General features: G+C 25.8%; 1 protein-coding gene across 1 annotated transcript in view; it reads right to left on the reverse strand.

The window, feature by feature from the left end:
- The window catches only part of LOC113559665 (serine-rich adhesin for platelets-like), a 246,841-nt gene that overhangs the window by 52,737 nt on the left and 173,253 nt on the right, over positions 1–20,851 (reverse strand). The window contains exon 2 of the mRNA XM_026965418.1: positions 10,385–10,514. Within this exon, the coding sequence (XP_026821219.1) occupies positions 10,385–10,514 (130 nt within the window). The remainder of the gene's footprint in view (positions 1–10,384; positions 10,515–20,851) is intronic.

Genomic DNA, 20,851 nt, shown 5'->3' on the forward strand with positions numbered 1-20,851 from the left:
GTATTATTAGGACATTATTTATTTTTATAAAGTGTCTTATGTTAATAAATTACTAATACTAGTTGGGAAATTATCGTTATTAGGAAAACTATGACATACATTTTAGAATGTTACTTTACTTTTTAATGTAACTTTACCGGTTGATTTGATTCTTCATTTTAGACAACAGATTAGGAAACAATCAGCCAGTGTATCAATCATTTTTATATAGTGAAAAGTAGCTCATTCGAACATATTAATAACAATGATATTAATTTTATCCATTTCATTTAAGTGAACATAACATGAAAATCAGAAAATAAAATGTATGAACATACTTACATTTCTATTATCCTTACTTTAAACTTTAATATCATCGATTACGTGGTTTTGTTGTGAATATTAGCTTAATAAATACGTTTAATTTGAGTGGTTAATTTGTAATATTTTTGTTTACAACTATTGGCAGGTAAAATGAAATTCAGTAAATTTACCTTCCAGACAAATCTATATTATCATTATTTATTTAAATCAAATGTTTCAATAGACGTTGCAAAAAAATAATCGAAAGAAATATAAAATGTTAGATTTAAACGTTTTTTGATAATATTTAATCCTAAAATGAAATGTCTAAGATTGATAATTTATTTCGTTATGATGTTTAGAATTCGCCGTTAGAATTTACACTCTGCACAGTCTGCACACTACGTAATTTATTATAACGTCACAAAATATAGTGGAACGGTGTAGTAGACGCGAAAAAATATAATATCCTATATAATATTAGATAGGTACATCGTACGACCGTGTATTGCAATATCGTGCGTCTATTTAATATATTATGGTCTATTGTTGTCATCGGACAAAACCTAGAGTAAAAATGATTATAATAATAATAGTTTAAGTGGATTTTACCCCAACACTAGTAATATGAATCGAAAAATTATAGATTTTTATGGAAATTCCATATCGGATGTTTCGACACATGTTTGGTTTTAGGTTTTAAAATAATATTTATAATCACAGCGACATTGTAATGGTGTATATTTAAATAAATCTCGAACTTGCAAAAATAATATGAAAAAAATAAAACTAATCCACTGTGTTAGTTAAACGATTTTTTAAACAAAATGGTAAAAATATTTATAATGAATGAAAACTGAAGATTATATTTATATTTATTTATGTGTATATACCTATATAATATATATATTATACACTTGTACAGTTGTACATTATACATATCTATAAGATTTAAAATCGCCAATCGATTGGTTATTACCCTTTATGAAGTGATTATATATATATTTTCTTTTCTCAGAAAATCTATACACTTTTAAAAACATTTATTTTTGGATCATTTGAACTTATTAAAATAATAATTTCTGAAAAAAAAAATCATAATTAGTACTTATTTGTATCGTTATAATTTTTAATATTTTACTTTTTTTTTAACGATAGCATAGTTTTAATTTCTTATCAAGAATTTCACTGAGGATGCCGATGTATAAATATCAATTTTTTTAAATAGTAGGTAGATAATTAATTATAATTTATAAATTATAAATATTTAAAGTTTAGATGATCAGAATAGTTCACAAATTTCAGCAGAGTAACATATTTTTTGCCATTTTACTCATGTGTTTTGATGAGTTAAAATTATGTAAAAAAAAAAATGCTTTTAAAAATTTACCGTATACGTATTTCTACAAAAACCGCGGATTATTGCTAAAACGTTAGCTTGTTTTATCGCTATAAAAATAATGTAAATATTAATATTGATTATAGAATAGTTTATTCTATAATCAATAGTATTACAGAAATAGCTAGAACCGATAAACGACGGATATTAGCGGTTTGGCGTTAGTATGGCCAGATTATACTTGAAAATATCATAGCCCACCATTTGGCCATTAATAAGGTACTATAATTTCAATAATTTTAATTACCCGGATATTAATGCTCTGCTATGTACACATTGCATAATGTATAAAATATCAGTTTTAAATATTATTCCTAAATAAATAAATAAAAATAGAATATGAATATTATTTAAAGGGATTGATGATTTATTGAATATTAGAAAACAGATCTGAAAATTAATTTGATTAGTAAAATATTGACAGTGTGTTACCGTTAGAATGGAAAATTCAAGTTGATGTTAATATAATTTGTAATTATTCAACGGTATAAGTGTAAAAAAGAACGGTGTTGTCTTTAATATGTGCTTTAAATCAATAGATTAATCGTCGTTATTGATATAAACATCTTAATATGTTATTACAAATATAATTTAACATAATATTTCAGACAATATTTAGCCGTTACATAATAAATAATGATTATAATTATATACTATAGTAAACGATACCGGAATATATTCATTACTTGCTCAAGTTTTTTTTCATACACAATTCGTCCATGACCCGCTGTATTGCTTACGTTTCTTCCTTCTCCGTTTTTTTTTTTTATGATTTCACGATTTTATCGCTAACTACTTGGAAATTTTAAAAATTACCCATTATAGTAACCATGTTCTATTTCCAATACATAAAAGGGATTATCATGAAACTATTCGTACCTTTTACTGCGCCCTAAAAAAAGCGTTCCCGAAAAATAAAAACGAGTTGCCATAAAAGCTTTACTATCGCATCACATAAAATGTCTAAACAATAATCTTACTATTTTAGGACGAAACGAATTTATATATCTGCGAAACATACGATATGTATAGACAAATAAATTTAATAATTTGGTTCAAATCCTAATGCTCTGAAATTTGTTTTTAAATTGAAAAAATATTCAGAATTTGTTTTATCTATTGTTAAACATATTACGATTATACATTAAAAAAAAAAATTAACAAACAGTTATAATTTTAAGTAAATAGTTATACATAATATGCACTTATTATAGACATACGTCAAATGCGAAACAAGCTTCAAAGTATAAATATAGTTAATCACGAATTTAAATCTCAAACCACTGTCCTTATTTTTATAAAATTCCTAGTACTTTTAAAATAGTTAAACCAAAATAATACTTTTCGCTCAACCTGGCTATTCTTGTGCTAAGTAAATATTTATAAATATGTTGTACATTTTAAGCTTGTTATTTTTTTCTGCTATACATTTGATTACATTTTTTCTAAGTCAGTAAAGCTTGAAAATTGTATACGAAGATCAAAAGTTTATTTTTATAATACTAAAAAAAATCGTAGTATCAGATTGTTTTATAATTGTCTGAAGTTCAAATGTTGACAAATTTCGTTAAAATAACCAAATTGTACATTAATGTTGTTGTAAAAATCCTACAATTTTTTTTTGTTTCTTCAATTTTGAAAATGTGATATTGTAATACAACTTATAAATTTAACCTATGTTTATAGGTACAATACGTTATGAATTAAAATTAATTTTACGAATTTAAATTCTGGTTCATGCGAAATAACTTTTTTGATACATTGTGTAGAATATTTTTATAAATTCAAGAAATTAACTGCATAGCATCTAAATAGCAAATATTATATTTGATTATTTTTATAGTTATGCCTATAATATTATTTAAATAAATGCTTTCTATTGTATTTTAAATGTAGTAATGTAACGGGCACACTACCTGTACATAAATATCTACAACCAATCGCGTAAGTCCTAACAATAGTGAACAATTCATACATTTTGGTATTTTAATTATTTGAAGACGTTTAATTATAATATTAATTAATAATGAAATGTATAAGTATAATTATACACAAAATAATATGAGATCCGTAAGCTTAATTAATAATAATTGTTTTTAAATTGAATACAAGTGTTGATAACAAAAGTGTTGGTTATAGGGAGACTTTAATTTATTTTACTTTGAAATACTTTTCATTTTGTACACATATATATCACTATTCATTTCTAATTAAATTCATTGGTAATTGGTAAATATACAAACATTAAATAGCATTATGTTTTTGAAAGGCTTGTGAATCAGTTTTATCGTGTTGGCTTTTTAAATAGGTAATTTGATTATTCGTTATTTAATTTAAAATGCACATAACCAAATTAAAAATAAAATATTTACATTCTTAATTCCTTGTCAATAAATGTTGAGGTGACATTGTCGTGTTCAGAGTAGATATATTATAGGTATTTACCACAGTATATTAGATTCTGTTTTTTTTAATTTACAATATTATTCATATTTCGTACTATTTTCCACCGGACCTATAGTAAAAAATCCACGAAAAATGTTTGAATATATGTAAAAACCATAAAATATTATGAACGTCACATACAAATTGTAAAAATTGGTAACTGATATATTATTATTCAGGTTTCATGCGGGTACTTAACGATATAAGTTTTTAATATTATTATTATAAACAAAACGTCTAATCAAAAAATCGATATTTACCTTTTATTTATTTTTATAATATTTTTCTTGATTATGTCAAATGTAGTACTACCATGAAATTTCGGGTACGCGTTTTTATGGCATGTCGTTTAATTAAAACCTTTCCGATTAATTTGTACGCACGCGTTGGTGCGTGTGTGTGTGTGTGATCGAGTACGTGCGCGCGCAAACCAATACATCTGAAACGCGGCACTGGTGAATAGATTTTCCGGCCGATTATTAAAAAAATAAAACGCAACCGCCACCACCGACGTCCGTAGGCCAGCGAGGCCCCCTCCTTGTGTGCGGGGTAGTGTGTTTAGTACTATCCAACCATCGTTTATCACGATATTTATGAGCTACGGACAGGATATTCGAGATAAATTTATTGTCGTCCGGTGCGGCGTTTCGACGTCCGATGCCGCAGACATGCTGTAGTCGACGTCGGTAAATTCCATTATTGAATGACAATCGCCTAAATTATGTTCAAGCGCGAAAAAAAAACACCGAAAACATAATAAATAAAGAAAGGAAATTGTGAAAACCAGTGGGGCTCTGAAGTGTGGCGACGACGACAGTGTTTATAACACCAACATCACACTTCAAATTTGGCGATGGAAACTTTGAAATTTCCGGATTCTCGTTTTCAACAAACGGACACCGCGTATCGATCGACGGGACGACAAACGCTTTTCCGGTGCAAACAGCACACGACAATAATAATTATACTAATAATATGACATTGCTACTGTACGGTACCTGACCTAAAGCGGCGTTCCGGCCTGTTCAAAAACTTTAACTATGTTATATTATATAGCTCTGCGCGATGACAAATAAACCGTTAACAATAATTTTTAAGCATGTGAGTGCATGATGTACGCATACACATATATAATATATAGTCGGCGTAATGGCGTCTGACTGTTTATTTCCGTTTTATATAATTCATCATTTTAATGGCTTGTAAAATTGACTATTTTTATGTATTATATATTGTACGTTTTTATTATTTAGCATTGTTCATCGGTAACTACATTTGAAATGTTATTGAACATTTGAAAATACATAGTTATTTGAATAAACTTATACTATTTTGCTGATTTTCAATAAACACGACGTGTCGCTCTGGTAATTTTTTTCTATAAAACTAATTCCACTGTAAATATGACCAATTTTTTTAAAGTATACCACATAGCCTTATAGCAGTGGTTTTCAAACTGGGTGCCGCGGCACACTGGTGTGCCTCGAGTATTCACTAAGTGTGCTATGGTTTTCCATCAATTACCGATTGCATTGAATTGTGATATAAGAAAATGCGGGTATGTGTCAACTATTCGTCCAAGAATTAAAAATATTTGTTAGCCCATCAGCCACACATTTCTAATTAAATGTATATGTAATTTTTATTAATTCAAAACAATTTTGTTCATCTAAAAAAAGGCCAGTGCGCCGTGAAAATTTTTTGAAGTGTACGATGTGCCGTGTATAATAAAAGTTTGAAAACCACTGCCTTATATAAGTACAGTATTTACTAATGAAAATATTTGGTTTTTAAATTTAATTAATTAATTGTTCAAATGTATCAAATGGTGCAAATGTTTTTATAAGATAATAAAGGCACAATAAATAAAACGTATATGTATATCTTCTAGTCTGAAACTCTGGTTTGTCTTCTAGGAAGATGTCTATTGTGACGATAAGCGTGGTTTTAAGTTATGTTTAGACGGTTTTTTTTGCACCAATTTTAAATAACAATAATTTTGCTACAAAGGTTTAATTTAGGTTTTTTTTTCATAAGATTTTGTATTAATTAATTATCTATGTTGGTTGGTAAGGAAATCTCGTTTCATTGTGCAGCTGTTTGTTAGATACTTACTTTTAAACCAAAATCTTGGAGGGTTATTTTTAATGGAAATCTAACACACATTGCAAACTAACCAACATGTTTTATTTATGTTTTCGATATAGATTAAATCGTTTTTAATTTTTTTCCGAAAATGATCCATTCTACTGTTATGTCATAGAATAATTAAATTATGGTATGAAAGTAAGACAACTATTGTTTGAAAATTAAATTATTATCATAACATGATATATTTTAAATAAATCTCGTAGGAATAAACCATATATAAATGTATACGATTTAATGCGCAATTGTGTGTAAATTAATAATTAAATATTAATTTATACAATAACCAAATTATTAGATTATTGTTAATTTTTGTATTTTTGATTAAGGGACTTTAGTTTAACATGGTCCGTATATCATATGTTAATACATACGGTATTATGTATTTTAAGTATGCTATTATGCCAAAATAATAGGCATTAACATTTTTGGACATTATACATTTATAGTATTTATGTTTATAAAAGCACATTACTTCAAATGACTTATTATTCTAAACAGTATTTAAAAAGGTTCTAATGTTTTACCAACAAAAAAAATTCGATTTTTGGAATGATAGCATTTTAATGTAATCGTGTTAAAAATATAATACCTATATATATATATATATATATATATATATATATATATATATATATCAAAACTGGCATAGTGTGAGATATTAAAACGAATAATTTTTTTCAACAATCATGTTATTTAGGACTCGATAGTATTAAATAATAAATATACATTTTACCTAGTTTTTTTTCGTGGTGTAGTTAAAAGTTAGTTTGAAACCTGAAGTGATTCTACAGATTAAACTTTCAACCACTAAAATCGTTAAGCTTGCATAATAATAGCTCGAAGTTTTCGAAGTCGTAATCACGTCAATTAATAATTCAACATATTATTAGATTACAAATAAATAAAGCTACCAAAGAATTGGACAAATTATTGAATTATTTTATGTGTCTGTACAAAATTTGTATTAATTATTAATTGTATAATTATTGATAGAAATTAATTCTTTCTTTAAAATTTAAAAACAAAATAATGATGGATTTAAAAATAAGTTGGTTATAGTATTGTAAGTTAATACTCCCGTAAATGAAATAAAAGGAAACTATTAATTTTTTTAGCTTAAAAACGTTAAGCATTTTTTCCATTCATTTTAATATCATTTTGTAGATTAATATTATTACTTTTGGTTGGTTTTTAAAAAACCTTTTTATTCAGTTGTTTAATACAAAAATATTATATTTAATTAAAGCTTTTACATTGTTTATTAAATTTTTTTAACCATTAACAATTAGAATATTTTCTTTAAAACAAAAGTTAATAATAGTACCAAAATGATTAAATAAAATTTTATAATTTCAGAGTTTAATATGAACGCAGTAAGTTATCAGGATTTTATGCTTCATACATTCATAGGTGGATATATGAACATTAAAATAATATGCTTATGTACAAATTATAATGGATTAATAAAGCATTTGAAACAAATTGGCACTCTATATAATTAATAGAATCTGCATGTTAATAAATTTAATTAAACTGTACATCATCGAATTATAAAAAATGTGAACTAGAATACGATTTCATCGATTAATAAATAATTTTATTTAAAATAATGTTAACGCAATCAAATATTTAGAGATGAATAAATTTAAATAGATATAAAATTTTAAATTAGACAAATTGCAATTAAAAATAAACGAATACGAACAAACGCTGTAAAAAAAATAAAAAAAATGATCATTATGTTAATAAACTTAAACCTTAAAATAAAATATAAGATAGAAAGTATAGTATTTTTAATTATTCTATTGTTTATGCAACTAATTAACTGAAAGCGGGGATTTTGAATAGAACTGTTCTCGATGTGTATATAAAACAATAACATATGTATAGGTAGACATAATATATTGCGTAAAAACTAATCTGCACAACATTTTTATTTTATTAATAATATATTTTTTGATCTCATAGAATGAATAATTTGCACTTAAATTTTTTTATAATTTAAATAATGATACATATGCATGGGTTTTAATATTTTTGTACTGAAGTCGAAAAATAAATTTAAATACTATATATTGGTTGGAGTATAGCGAACACAATTATTATAACATAATTTGTAATATGTACGTCTAGTCTAGTGGTGCATTAATTAATAACATTCCGTTGTTATAGTTTTTTTATTTATTATTTTTAGACTTTCCAATTTGGTTGTAAGTAAACAATAAAAGCATCATCAAAGATTATATGAAAATTAGATACCACAAATGTTCACTTTCGTAGCATATTTTTACATTTTTTATCAACAACAAAATGTATTGTTATCTTATTAACTAAGTAATTAAATTATTATCAATAACTTAAGAAAAAAGGGTTCACATAAGTAGCCCGCATTAACCCAATGATGCTGCGTTATTGATATAATTAGAGGTAGAAGATAAAACGAGGAAGGTGCTACAGTAGACTATTTCCATATTTTAATATAACTAATTAAAAAAATTTCAGAGCTATAAGTGAATTTACATAGTAATATTGTGATGCCCGTAACCTAGACGAAGATTTAGATAATCAATATAATGAAGCAGAAACACCATGTAGTTTAATGATATTATATCGATATCACGGTAAAATATTACAACAATAATTTAAAAAATGAAACATCATAAAATAAATAATAATTTACCACGTTAAAAAAAAATATATATTTATTAATATTTATCTTCATTTTAGTAATGTTTATTAAAATTATTATTAAATTAATTTTAAAAATAATATGTGTGGATAAATATTACTAATCCGTACTGTCAATATTACAAGATATCACGTAACAATAATAAAACACGTCATTACGATTTCGAAAATAAACTAAAATTAACTAGATCAAAACTCGTATAAATTATTATATATACAAACAACTACATAAATGATCGACATTTTTTTTTCTTCTTATTCTGATGGTAATTTAACTAAATGCATGCAAATTGACGTTTTTGAAAAATTATTTTCATCTCGATGAATGCCACAAAAAAATAAAACAATAGCAATAAAAATACTAATAAATAATAATGAATGTGGTGGAATTAGTGAGAATTCTCTGGGGAGAAATTCTTGTATAACAGTTTGTTTTCTCTGCATGTATAGAAATTCATTGTAACAGCATAATAAAATGAAATTATATACGTATCTCAAAACATAATACTGTATGATAATCATCTCGGAATAAACGAATAAATAGTTTTGTCCTTTAAAATGTTCGGGTTTTCATTTGATTAATGTCTGTTCATCAACGAATATAAATGTTTATCTTTTTTTCGGGTACATGAATTAATACTACTCCCCACTTTAATTGTTTCCGTTCGTATGCGTTATAAAATGTCCATGTATATAGGATTGTCACGAGTCAACGTAATAGTATAGTTTAAAGTCGGGTGAAAATAATGACATAGCAGATCAGATAGTATAATATGATTATCGGTATTGAAGTAACACTGTCGAGTCTTGATAAATAGAAAAATGTATTTTAAGATAGCCATAACGAGTGGGAATGAATGACTAATGATTAGAAATTTTCAATTTATTATGTAAAAAATAAAAGTGTAACTTAAATAATAACAATAATAGGAAACTGCTACTCTGCTAAATAGTAGTTGTCGAGTGTATAATAGCTCGTTATTAAAGAGTAATTCACTGTAATGTAGTAGTATGTGCTATAATAAATTCAATGATAATTCATTGCATGCAAAAAACATTGTTTTAAAATCAATGCGTTTATCGTCTCGTTTGGAATCTAAAACGTGTAGATAATAGCTGAGAGTTGTTGAAAAAAGACGTAGTAAATCATTTGGGACGTTCTACTAAAATATAAAAATAATCCCTGTATGACAACTTTGGACTACACGGTGCTATAGTAAAGAAATTTAATTCTATTCGTTCAACATCGGCACAGATTGCTGACGAAAACATCTTAAAAACTTTTTACCGTCTCGGTATTGAACGTAATACACGTCTTTTGCAGATCGGTTTGTGCATTTTTGTTTTAAACTTCACTATACACATTACACAAAGGAAAAAACGATCGATTTAATTCAATATATTGGCTTTGACACTTACCTGTGGCCAGTTGAGCGTGGTGAAATTGGCACACGGCATCGGCTTCAAACCATGTCACTCTATCTCTGAAATGTCGATAAAATACCGGAAACTCGTTTTGTGGCAACAACCAAGAACTGCTGATGTTCACCTGGAAAACAAAATTCGGATTCAGTTAGTCTGATACAACAAATGTCGAGGTGATGGTATTGAGATGAAACAATAACATTATAATAAAATATAGTAAAGTGTTTGCTGTAAATGTATTTACACACATCAATAATAAGTTACAATTTAATATTATTATTACCTGTTTAATTTTAGTAATTTTTGTAATTTAATTTATACAGAAAATTCATAAAAAAGGTGGGTAAGTGGGTACCCTACTCTACTGTATACTAGGTGTCCAGTAGATTACTTTAACGGACTTGTTAAATTAAATTTAACGATACGAGTATATCATTGTATACGAATAACGATTCTGAGCGAAGATAGTTCGTCAACCTATATTATCACTAAGTATATTTCATAAAACTAGGTTTTTTGGTATTGTTTTATAGCAATTTATTTTATTGATAGTAAAATTGATACGTTGATTTTATTTTTGCCGTAACAACGTGTGAATAGATAATATAAAATTAATTTACTTATTTTGAAACTACCCTGGCGAATAGTAAAATTAAATATAATATTATACAAGCAAAAGTGTTATGTCCCCATAAATAATGTTTTAAATTACAACAATATAATGAACATCGGCGATTCATCGTTTAGATAATATATCATTCTGTCAAATTTGAACTTTAAATGTCTATAAACAAATAATTATGTTTATGCATTTTTTTTATTTTTTAAATAAAAACACCATTTTATTATATATTTAAGTAACTTAAAAAGAGTTAAAATATTAAAATAATTATATTATACATATCAAACGATAATATTATTAAAGATTCGTGAAAATTTCAAGTTTCTGTTATGATTCGTTTTTAACCAAATTGTCAAAAACTAGTTTACCTCATTAGGTATGTAGCTATTTATTTTAAAACTGTATGTGAAAAAAAATAACCTACTTCTTGAACACTTGTAAATTATTGTTAAACACCGTTTTTTAAAATAAATATATCATGATCTCATAATACTGTTAACTTTAAATAAAGTGACATGTTGTTTCCCCTAAAACTAGTATAGGATATCACATTTCGATGAATGGGTTTTTACACTACAGATTTCATTGGTACGAAGTTTTCTTAAGACGATGTTTCATTAATAAGAAACAAAATCAAATATGTTTAAACAGATTAAGACGATACAGGAATTATGTAATACCTATTAATAAAATAAATTATAGTTCACGAGTGTTTAAATTTTAAATAATTGTTGTGTTGACGACTGATTATGGATTTTTTATTATTATTTGCCTATACCTAAGAAATTGGCAACTTTTCACCATAAATTTAATATTCAATATTTTTTTCACATTAAACTTGATGTCGTAATTCTGGGTAGATGTTTTGATGAGAATAAAACGATTAAAAGAGATTTAAGAGGAAAAAAATCCGTCGTTTTAGTGTCTTACTATTTGAGTAGGGGTCGTATTTCACCCAAACGATCATATAATACCATTCTACGACTTGGAATTCTAAAGAAAGATCTTTTTTTGCGATGGATATTTTATTTCCATATATGAATATATTCAATGCAATTCTGATTATAAATAAATCGATACGACTTTGCCTTTTTATAATTATTCTCTTGCATTTTTTTCATAATTAAATACTATAATATAGGTATCACGCAATAATCATAAAAAATATCACTAAACTTTTTTTTTTTTACAAAACTTTAAAGTAAAAGACACCAAAAACCCATTAAAAAAAAATACATATTTGAAATATTATACAACGTTTAGTTGATATAACTTTGTATTACACTAATAAAAAAAAAAAAAGCAAATGTCTACAAATTCAAACTATAATTTGTATTGTTATTATTGTTATTGAAATGAAACTCCGTGCAGTTACAGTCATTATATAATAATATCAAGATGTGTCTCTAAGTATTGCGGCGCCAAAAGTCTGTCGTTAAACCCGAAATGACCGAAGAGTAAATCATCAAAACTATAACTATACATAATAACATTATGTAGATAACACTGTGTTTTACTTGTGCGTATATGACGTTATTAATAATACAATATATAATAATACTATGTATTATTAATATTATCATTATGCAGTGACAGGCTATAGCGATTCGTATATTATTGAGGATGGAGCATAACTCAATTTAAGGGGTTATATGTACCTTTTTTTGGATCTCACACCCAAATCAACTGGTACCCTTATAAACCATTAAAAAATCCAACATCCGAATTCCAAATAACCCAAATAAGTGAAAAGCGAACCTGAAAAATACATGTTGGTTAACTTGAAAACCGATAGTGTTTTTATTTTTTACTTCATTTTTTTCTTAAAATTTTAGGTGATATGCATTTTTGAATGCATTTTTTGCTAGTAGTTTTATTTGTGATTGCACAGTTATTTAATCAGCAAAACATTTTAACATCATAAGCATTACTTTTTGGTTTATCTATTAATTTATTTCTTACCTACTTATTTCAATTAACGCACAGTAATTTGTTAATCTGATTTTTCTCACAAAATTTTAAAATTACTTGAAAATGGAATCTAATCGTTGTTATTTGATTCTTAACGCTAAAACGAATCGTCTTAAATTACAATAAAATAAATCCAAATAATGTCAATAACAATAATATACAATTTCCAAAGGCGCAATATTAAAGTTTTAAAGGAACTACACATATGTAACTGTAAAAACCATTTTGTGTGAAAAATGATCAGTCTATAGTGTATACGTCACGACCCATACTATATATTCATAGTTGAATAATTAAATTTAGATACGATACTGAAGAAATATACGAATATTTTCTGAGTCATAGCTTTTTAATTATTTTGTTATTATATTTATTTTCTTAACTTGTGTTATAGAAATCGGTTAGTCAATTTTCTAAAATATGAGTTAATTAAAAATATATTTTTAATATTTTTAATGTGTTGTAATAAAATTAAAAATGATAAAGACTAATCTCTAACGATGAATTCAAAATTATTTCTCAGTTAAAATCTCAATCCCTAAGGTCCCATAAAGCAATATAAGTCAAATTTTCGTCGTCGTCTCCGTCAATTTATTATTGAATAAGCGTCGAAATTGAATGAGATGTTATTTGACAAATGTCGATTTTAATTTGTCTAGTCTGAGTCTCACCACGCCAGAGCATTATTATTATATGACCGTGCGCAATACACAATCAAAATACGGGTTTCCAGAGTATTGTTTTAATTACTTGCAGTTACCAGTTATACCACATTAATGATTTAAATTTCATCGGAATTATTGTACCTAACTTATCCGATCTCATTATGCACATCCAAATGCCATATAATTTACATATATTACATAAACTATATAATGTTATTGTATATCGTGTGAAATATTTACTTAAAAATAATATTTTCACGTTAATACGTAACGTTTTAATAGTTTATATTTTGGTGGATAATTCGATATAATTTTTTTTCAATTCACCAGAAAACAATGTCGATAAGATTGATCTTATAATTATTTAGGAATTTCGTTTATTTTGTATTTATACATTTATCTCGATCAAAAATATGTTCGCATAGTAAACTTGGTTAGGTTAGGGTAAGAAAATGTATAAATATTTTATTATACAAATTAATAATACAATGAATAAAATAAAATATAAATAAAATCATAGTACACCACTCGCGTGTATCATGACCTCGTGTCTTGTGTATTTGTGATTGAACATTGAGTATTATTAACAGTGAAATATTTGTATAACAATAGTTTATGCTGTTGTTAACACAACTACGCAAGGTGGGCATTTCGAGTACGCTATATATTGAATATAATATATATGTCAATAACCGATGTTACAATGTACAAGATATGAATTTATTACTCGTGTACAGTATAAATGATATTTTTAAAATGCTTTATTACATGATATGGGATAACGTGTTTTTGTTCTTTCTATTAAATGTAGATTCAATGGGTTTTTTTTTCGTTTGGTTAAAGATAAAAACGTGGTGTTTAAATTGGACATGCTCAGTATTATATAATATGTTAACATTTTTGAAAAATTCTTTGTTTTAGTGCTGCATGTCTGGTGATTGGTAATTATAGTAATGCTACCGAGGTTTATTCGATGAAATAATTTTCACTTAATGCCTAAAATAAATGCTAATAATGTAGGTCTGTATACTGGAATACCAAAAGCCCGTTTCGGGGGACTCCATGTTTTATTGCTGTTTAACCCTCACAAGTTGTTGTGAGTTTGATTCGATTAATTTGCACACCGCACACGCATGTGTAATCTCCGAACGCAGGTATTTATCGGTCCGCAATACCATGATAAAATCAAAGATTATTGATAGAATATACTTAGAGAGTATACGGAATCGGTTTAAATGTAATTTGTGTTACCCACCTCGAAGTTTAGGGTGCAAAGTTAAATAACAGGAATCTATAATGGGACTTGTGGTACTTATCAAGTTGTTCATAAACATCTGATTTGAAATTGATTATTCATAATAGCATCTATACATAACCTTCATATTGTTTTTACACCGATAACACAACATTTACTATGCTGATTATTGGTATAATTTTAAGTTCTCTAGAGCTTTTTGCGGCAATATTTTATCTGAACTACAATTTTTGACGATCTAATCAAATATTCTGTTCACTACACAAACGCTTTTTAGTCGGTCACTATAGAATTACACCCCTTAGTCTACCAAGTATCAAAATTATTTTTTAACTGCACGCACGCCAAAAAAATATTCGTATTTGAAATATTAATCACATGCCTTAACATATATATATATATATGTATATATACTTTTACAAACTATTTTAAACATTCTTATTTTACTGGTAATGTAGAAGTGTATAATAATAAAACTATTTGTTTAGAGAAGACTGGAAACTTATTGAAATTGTTTGATAATAAAAAATAAATCATATCGATAGAACGTCTCCTCCCATCGTTTGATTTTTATTTAATAAATGTAAAGAGTTATAATTTATTTAATAAAATATATTATTTATAACTATATTTATTTATTTTAAAATTAGAAATAAAAATAATAAAGCTTAATGAATTAAAGTTTCAATAAATTAAGAATTGTACGAGATTACTTTATAATCTCGTGATTTATGTTATTTCATTTAAACCTTATATGCCGGGTACAAGCAGATTTATTTTCTACATCATAAAACGTACTACCTATTTTGTAAACTCGTAATTTGTTACAAAAATAGTGAGACCTTAAAAAAAAAATGTAACTATAGTATATTTTCTTATAATACAATCAAATTATTATTATCTTAAAAGGTCTTCATTTTTATTATTACTATAACCTCTCTTTTTTAATTATATTAGTCAAATGAATGTATGTAACTTTTTTTTAACAGATAATGCAAGTATAATATTATATTGATGTTTTATCAAAAACATCATTAATTGTCTCCGAATATTTAAATTAAAATTACAAATTATTCTTCAGTTAGTGTTTGTCATATAAAGTATGTATACACAAATATATTTTTTTTAATTATTTAGGAAAAATAAAATAAAAATGTTTTATAATGTACATACATATTAAATCAAAAAAATTGAGTGGATTTCAATAGATGATGTGAGAGGCTAAAGCTCTAAATTACAGTTATATGCTTGAATCAATCAATTTTTTTTCACGTTCATATTTATTTGTTATTATTAGATAAACTTTTTAATTTTTAATAACTGTAACCGATCAATATTCTATAAGTGGATACATTTCATAAAATAAGAAATTTTGACATCTACAAAATCGTCAAAATCCATAGTAAAAAAAATATTCCTGCTACACATAATATTAAATTTCACAGAAATTTAAAATCTTGTTGTTAAATTTTATAATAATTCATTTGTTTGGGGAATACTATAAGCTTGATACTTTGTGTGCATGATGAATATAAAATTACTATAAAGTCCCGAAATAGTTTAATGTTCATAAAAACTTTCAACAACTCACAATGGATTTTAGTATTTTGACAATTTTACAGTTGGGTAATTATTAATTATTTAATACTAAATTTTCAAAACCGTAAATGCCCAAAAAAGTTTTATGGTTAATAAACGTTTATAATTTATGAACTATACATATACTTATACGAATGCTCATTTTTATATATTTTTTTTTTTTTGAAAATAGTTATGTTATTTCTTGATCTCTGTCAAATATTTAATTCGCCAGTGAAATGCGTGTTATTATAGCTATATTTATAATTATATTGTTTAATTTTCGAACGCATTTATTTGGTATTCTGGATGGAATTTATCCTGAATGATATCTTTCCTAAGCTTAACGATAGATACAGCCACAAACTTATGGATTTTAATTAGCTTACGCAATTTCACATATTTTATTGTGATATCATATTATTTTATTCTTATACGTAAACATTCATTCATAGAATAATAACAAAAGAGTAATAGTTAATAGCTTAATTAAATAAATATCGGTTGAATGAATAATTCATTTTGCTCATTAAAAATTAGTAAATTTGTGACAATTCAATATTTATGAATAATTAAAGCCGTTAAATTTATAAAGCATGATGGTGCACACCAATTTTTCAAAAACGGTCCACGTAAACATAAAATGTTCATTTTCACAATTGCTTATACTGTATGGCTAATAGTAAATATTTTAATGGCGAGTAATTAGATTATACGGTAACATATTTTATAGATATTTCAACAAGATGAAAAATAGATCTGAAATATTCTTTCAAATATTCTCCATACAATGTTATGCATCGTTAGCCATGGTTTTAGAGGATTCTCGAACTCCAGCCAATTATTAATTAAAAGTAGGATTTAAACATATACAAAACTCATAAAGTATAGTTTTAAGTGCTTAATATTGCCCAAAACTAATGAGAATGACTACTATGAAAAATCCAACAAATAAATAACGGTTTAAACATTTAATTATACTCTTATCCGTAAACTATAATATCGCATAGAATGGATGTTTGTAAAAGTGCTAGAAATATTAAAATCGAAATATATAAGTAAATATGTAAAAAATTTAAATCGTAATACCGTTTATTTTTTCAACGTGATTAAAAAAAAAAAAAAAACCATTGTAATTGCATTTTATTTATTAACAACGGATAACGGATGAAATACGGGCCAATGACTCAGAAGCTTTGTTTTTATAAAATTCCCAGGAGGTGTCTCCCCGTTCATTTTGTTACTTACAGATTATATGCTATAGGTATTTTCGCTCGTTTACTCGGATTGTACGAGTATATAAATCAGACGTATACGCCTTGCACGCATAGGATTTGATAAAATAAAAAAAAGTCAACAATAATCTGGAGTTCGAGTTCGGGTTCAGCTGCACAATAATACGCGTGGAGTTTTTCTCAGTGAATAACAAACGTAATATTTCAACAGCGAAGTAAACGTACAAAGAGAAACACTCATTTCATCACATACGCGCGCGTGACAAAAAAAAAAAAGTGTCATAATTATTTCTACTAGGGAGTGTTGCCGTTTCAAACTTCAATCAAAGCCGCAGTTATTTTTGTTCAACTGTAAAACTGCAGTAGGGACTCCTTCAAGTAATAATATATATATATGCGTAGGTACGCACCGTACGATATAATAATTTACAGTTGTACACAATACCCGAACTGCCATCAGTAAGTTTTATTTCAACATTATTATTATTACCATTATATTATTATATATTTCATTAAAAAACTTTTTCTTTGGCGACCATTGCATTTTACGTTTATTTTTTTCGATTGATTTGTATTGTATTTTTTATAGTTTTCAGTTAATCAAATAGTTTCAATATGGTGGACTATACGTATAATATTATATTAAATAAATTACATAATACATTCAATTTTTACCTACTTGTCATAATTTAATGCTCTTAAATTTTAAGTATAAATACATGTATATGTTACCCCAAAAAATGATAATTTAGGAGTTGTTATGTTTTCCTAGCCATAATTGTCAATTGATGACAATTAAAAAGGATAGACAATGTTATAGATCCATATCAAAACAAATAATATAAACACATTATCGGTTATCGATTATGGATATCTATAATAATATATGGTCAACCCGGTTTTATATTATCGTTATAACCAAAGCAGAATATTTTTTTGGAGTAATTTGATACATGAAAAAACGAAATAAGGACGAGTAATATTTAAGTTATAAATAATTAAAGTATAGGTGAGCCGAGTGGTAGATCAAAATTTTGCGGGGTATTTTGTACCACTCCACTCCGCTAAACTAAACTTAAATAATTATAAGTTATAATCATAAACTACTCTTAATTTAGATTTTTATGTTCCCAAAAATTATTCTTCAGAATATGAATTTAAAAAAGTATTTTTATCATTCAAAAAAATTATAATTTTAAATAATTATACCAATTACATTTTGTTTTATTTCGACTGAAAAAAATACGTTTACAGATTTTGTAATAACGAGAATTCAATGATAAAAGAATTACCCTGTATATATTATAAACATTATCTAATTAGATACAATCCGTCCATCTATATCTAACAATATAAATGTAAAATTGAGTTTTGTTTTTTTTTTTTTAAAGTTTTCCTCTACAAATAGATTCGTTGGGACTCGGTAAACGTATCATAGGCTACTATTTATCCTGGAATTCCATCCTTATTATAGTGTAGATTACAATCTCGTATATGCATTTAATCCTTAAAATACAAAAATTGAATTATTTTGTATATTGTTGGTTGGCATTAAAGAAAAAAACAGTTGCTTTTTATTATTTGATTAGGTTTTTCTCGGGACTTTAACTACTTATTCAATCGTCAAGCAGATTGCCTTTCTCTGTCGCATCTTTTGTCTACAAAGTGAAGTACCTACACCGAATTTCCCGTGAACTGAATTATACCCAAATGGCTATATGTATTTTGATACGAGTGCCATATTTTATATATTTTTTTTTTTTGTGGAAAGATATTATATTATAGCAATATAATAAATTATGAAGTAAATAAGTAAATATATCCTTTGTTTGTTTTGTGTCTAGTTATTTTCTATATAATATGTAAATACATTTTTCTTTTAACTGAATTTCGATTTTATGTCATATACCCTTCTTTGTTTCTCACAAATTCATCGAAAAATTGAATTCTAGTTAACTGCTGGATGAAAAGAATTCATTAGGTTTAAATTATAATCCAGTGCGCATGAACTGCGAAATTATCTTTTGTTTCTCACAAATGTGATAAAATAATCACAGAATGTGACTGTTTTATTCTTCAAGAGACAAAAGCATCTTTTTACCTAGTTGAGGACAATAATAATTAGTGTCACAGACGTAAACAATTTCAACAATGCAACCGCTCCGTTCCAATACTCTTACCGAGATAATAGAACGTTCCTTACCCATTTTAAAAAAAAGCTGTTTTTTTTTTTAATTTTCTTTGAAAAATTTATTCACACTGTTTTACGGTAGGGTGGCATTTACTTAAAAGTGAATAATAATAATAATAATAACATATGTACTATTATAATAATTAAATACTAATAACATAATAAATGCAATGTTTTTGAAGAATAAAATTATCTTCCCTGTTAATAGTAAAATCAATGATTTGAATAGCTATTATATCAAACAACGTATAATCGTAAAATATATTTAGTTATATAGGTTAACAGATTGCCTCCGCTCAGAATCATTTTTCGTATTCAATAATATATCATTGAATTCTAATTTAGCACACACATATAATTAATAGGGATCCACTCATTAACACCTAATGTACAGCAGAATGATACCTACCTTGCTCATCTTTTTTATAATGCAATGTTTTCATTTAATTTGTTGTTTATATCTAAATGTTATGTGATGTAGTTTTCAAACAAACTTACCTAATTTTTATAATTATAAATTATGTGTTTATTTAAAATTATATTTTTGAAAATGTGTACGCTATTTAAGTCCGTATTTTCAAATGCCAAGATTTTTCACTAAATTTTTATAGACTATCTTAAAATGGTTCAAAAATTTTTAATTAACTTATTACCTATAGGTTATATCTACATGTAGTAATATAATACATTAAACCGTTTAAAAATGTCGATGGATCATTCTCTTATAACAGAATCATTGAAAAAATAAATAGTTAGTTGGTTATATACTTATATATTATATATTATATAAAGAAAATTAACTAATTAATAAATTTATTTCGATCTTATGTTTATTAATAAGTTTATATTTTGTGAATCATTGCCCTCTCGCGAACTAGACGTATCGCCAAATATTTATCTATTTCAAAAATACAAATGTACAACAACAGTTTAAAGCGTCTTAT

This window comes from Rhopalosiphum maidis, chromosome 3, assembly GCF_003676215.2.
Source record: "Rhopalosiphum maidis isolate BTI-1 chromosome 3, ASM367621v3, whole genome shotgun sequence".
Lineage (NCBI taxonomy): Eukaryota > Metazoa > Arthropoda > Insecta > Hemiptera > Aphididae > Rhopalosiphum > Rhopalosiphum maidis.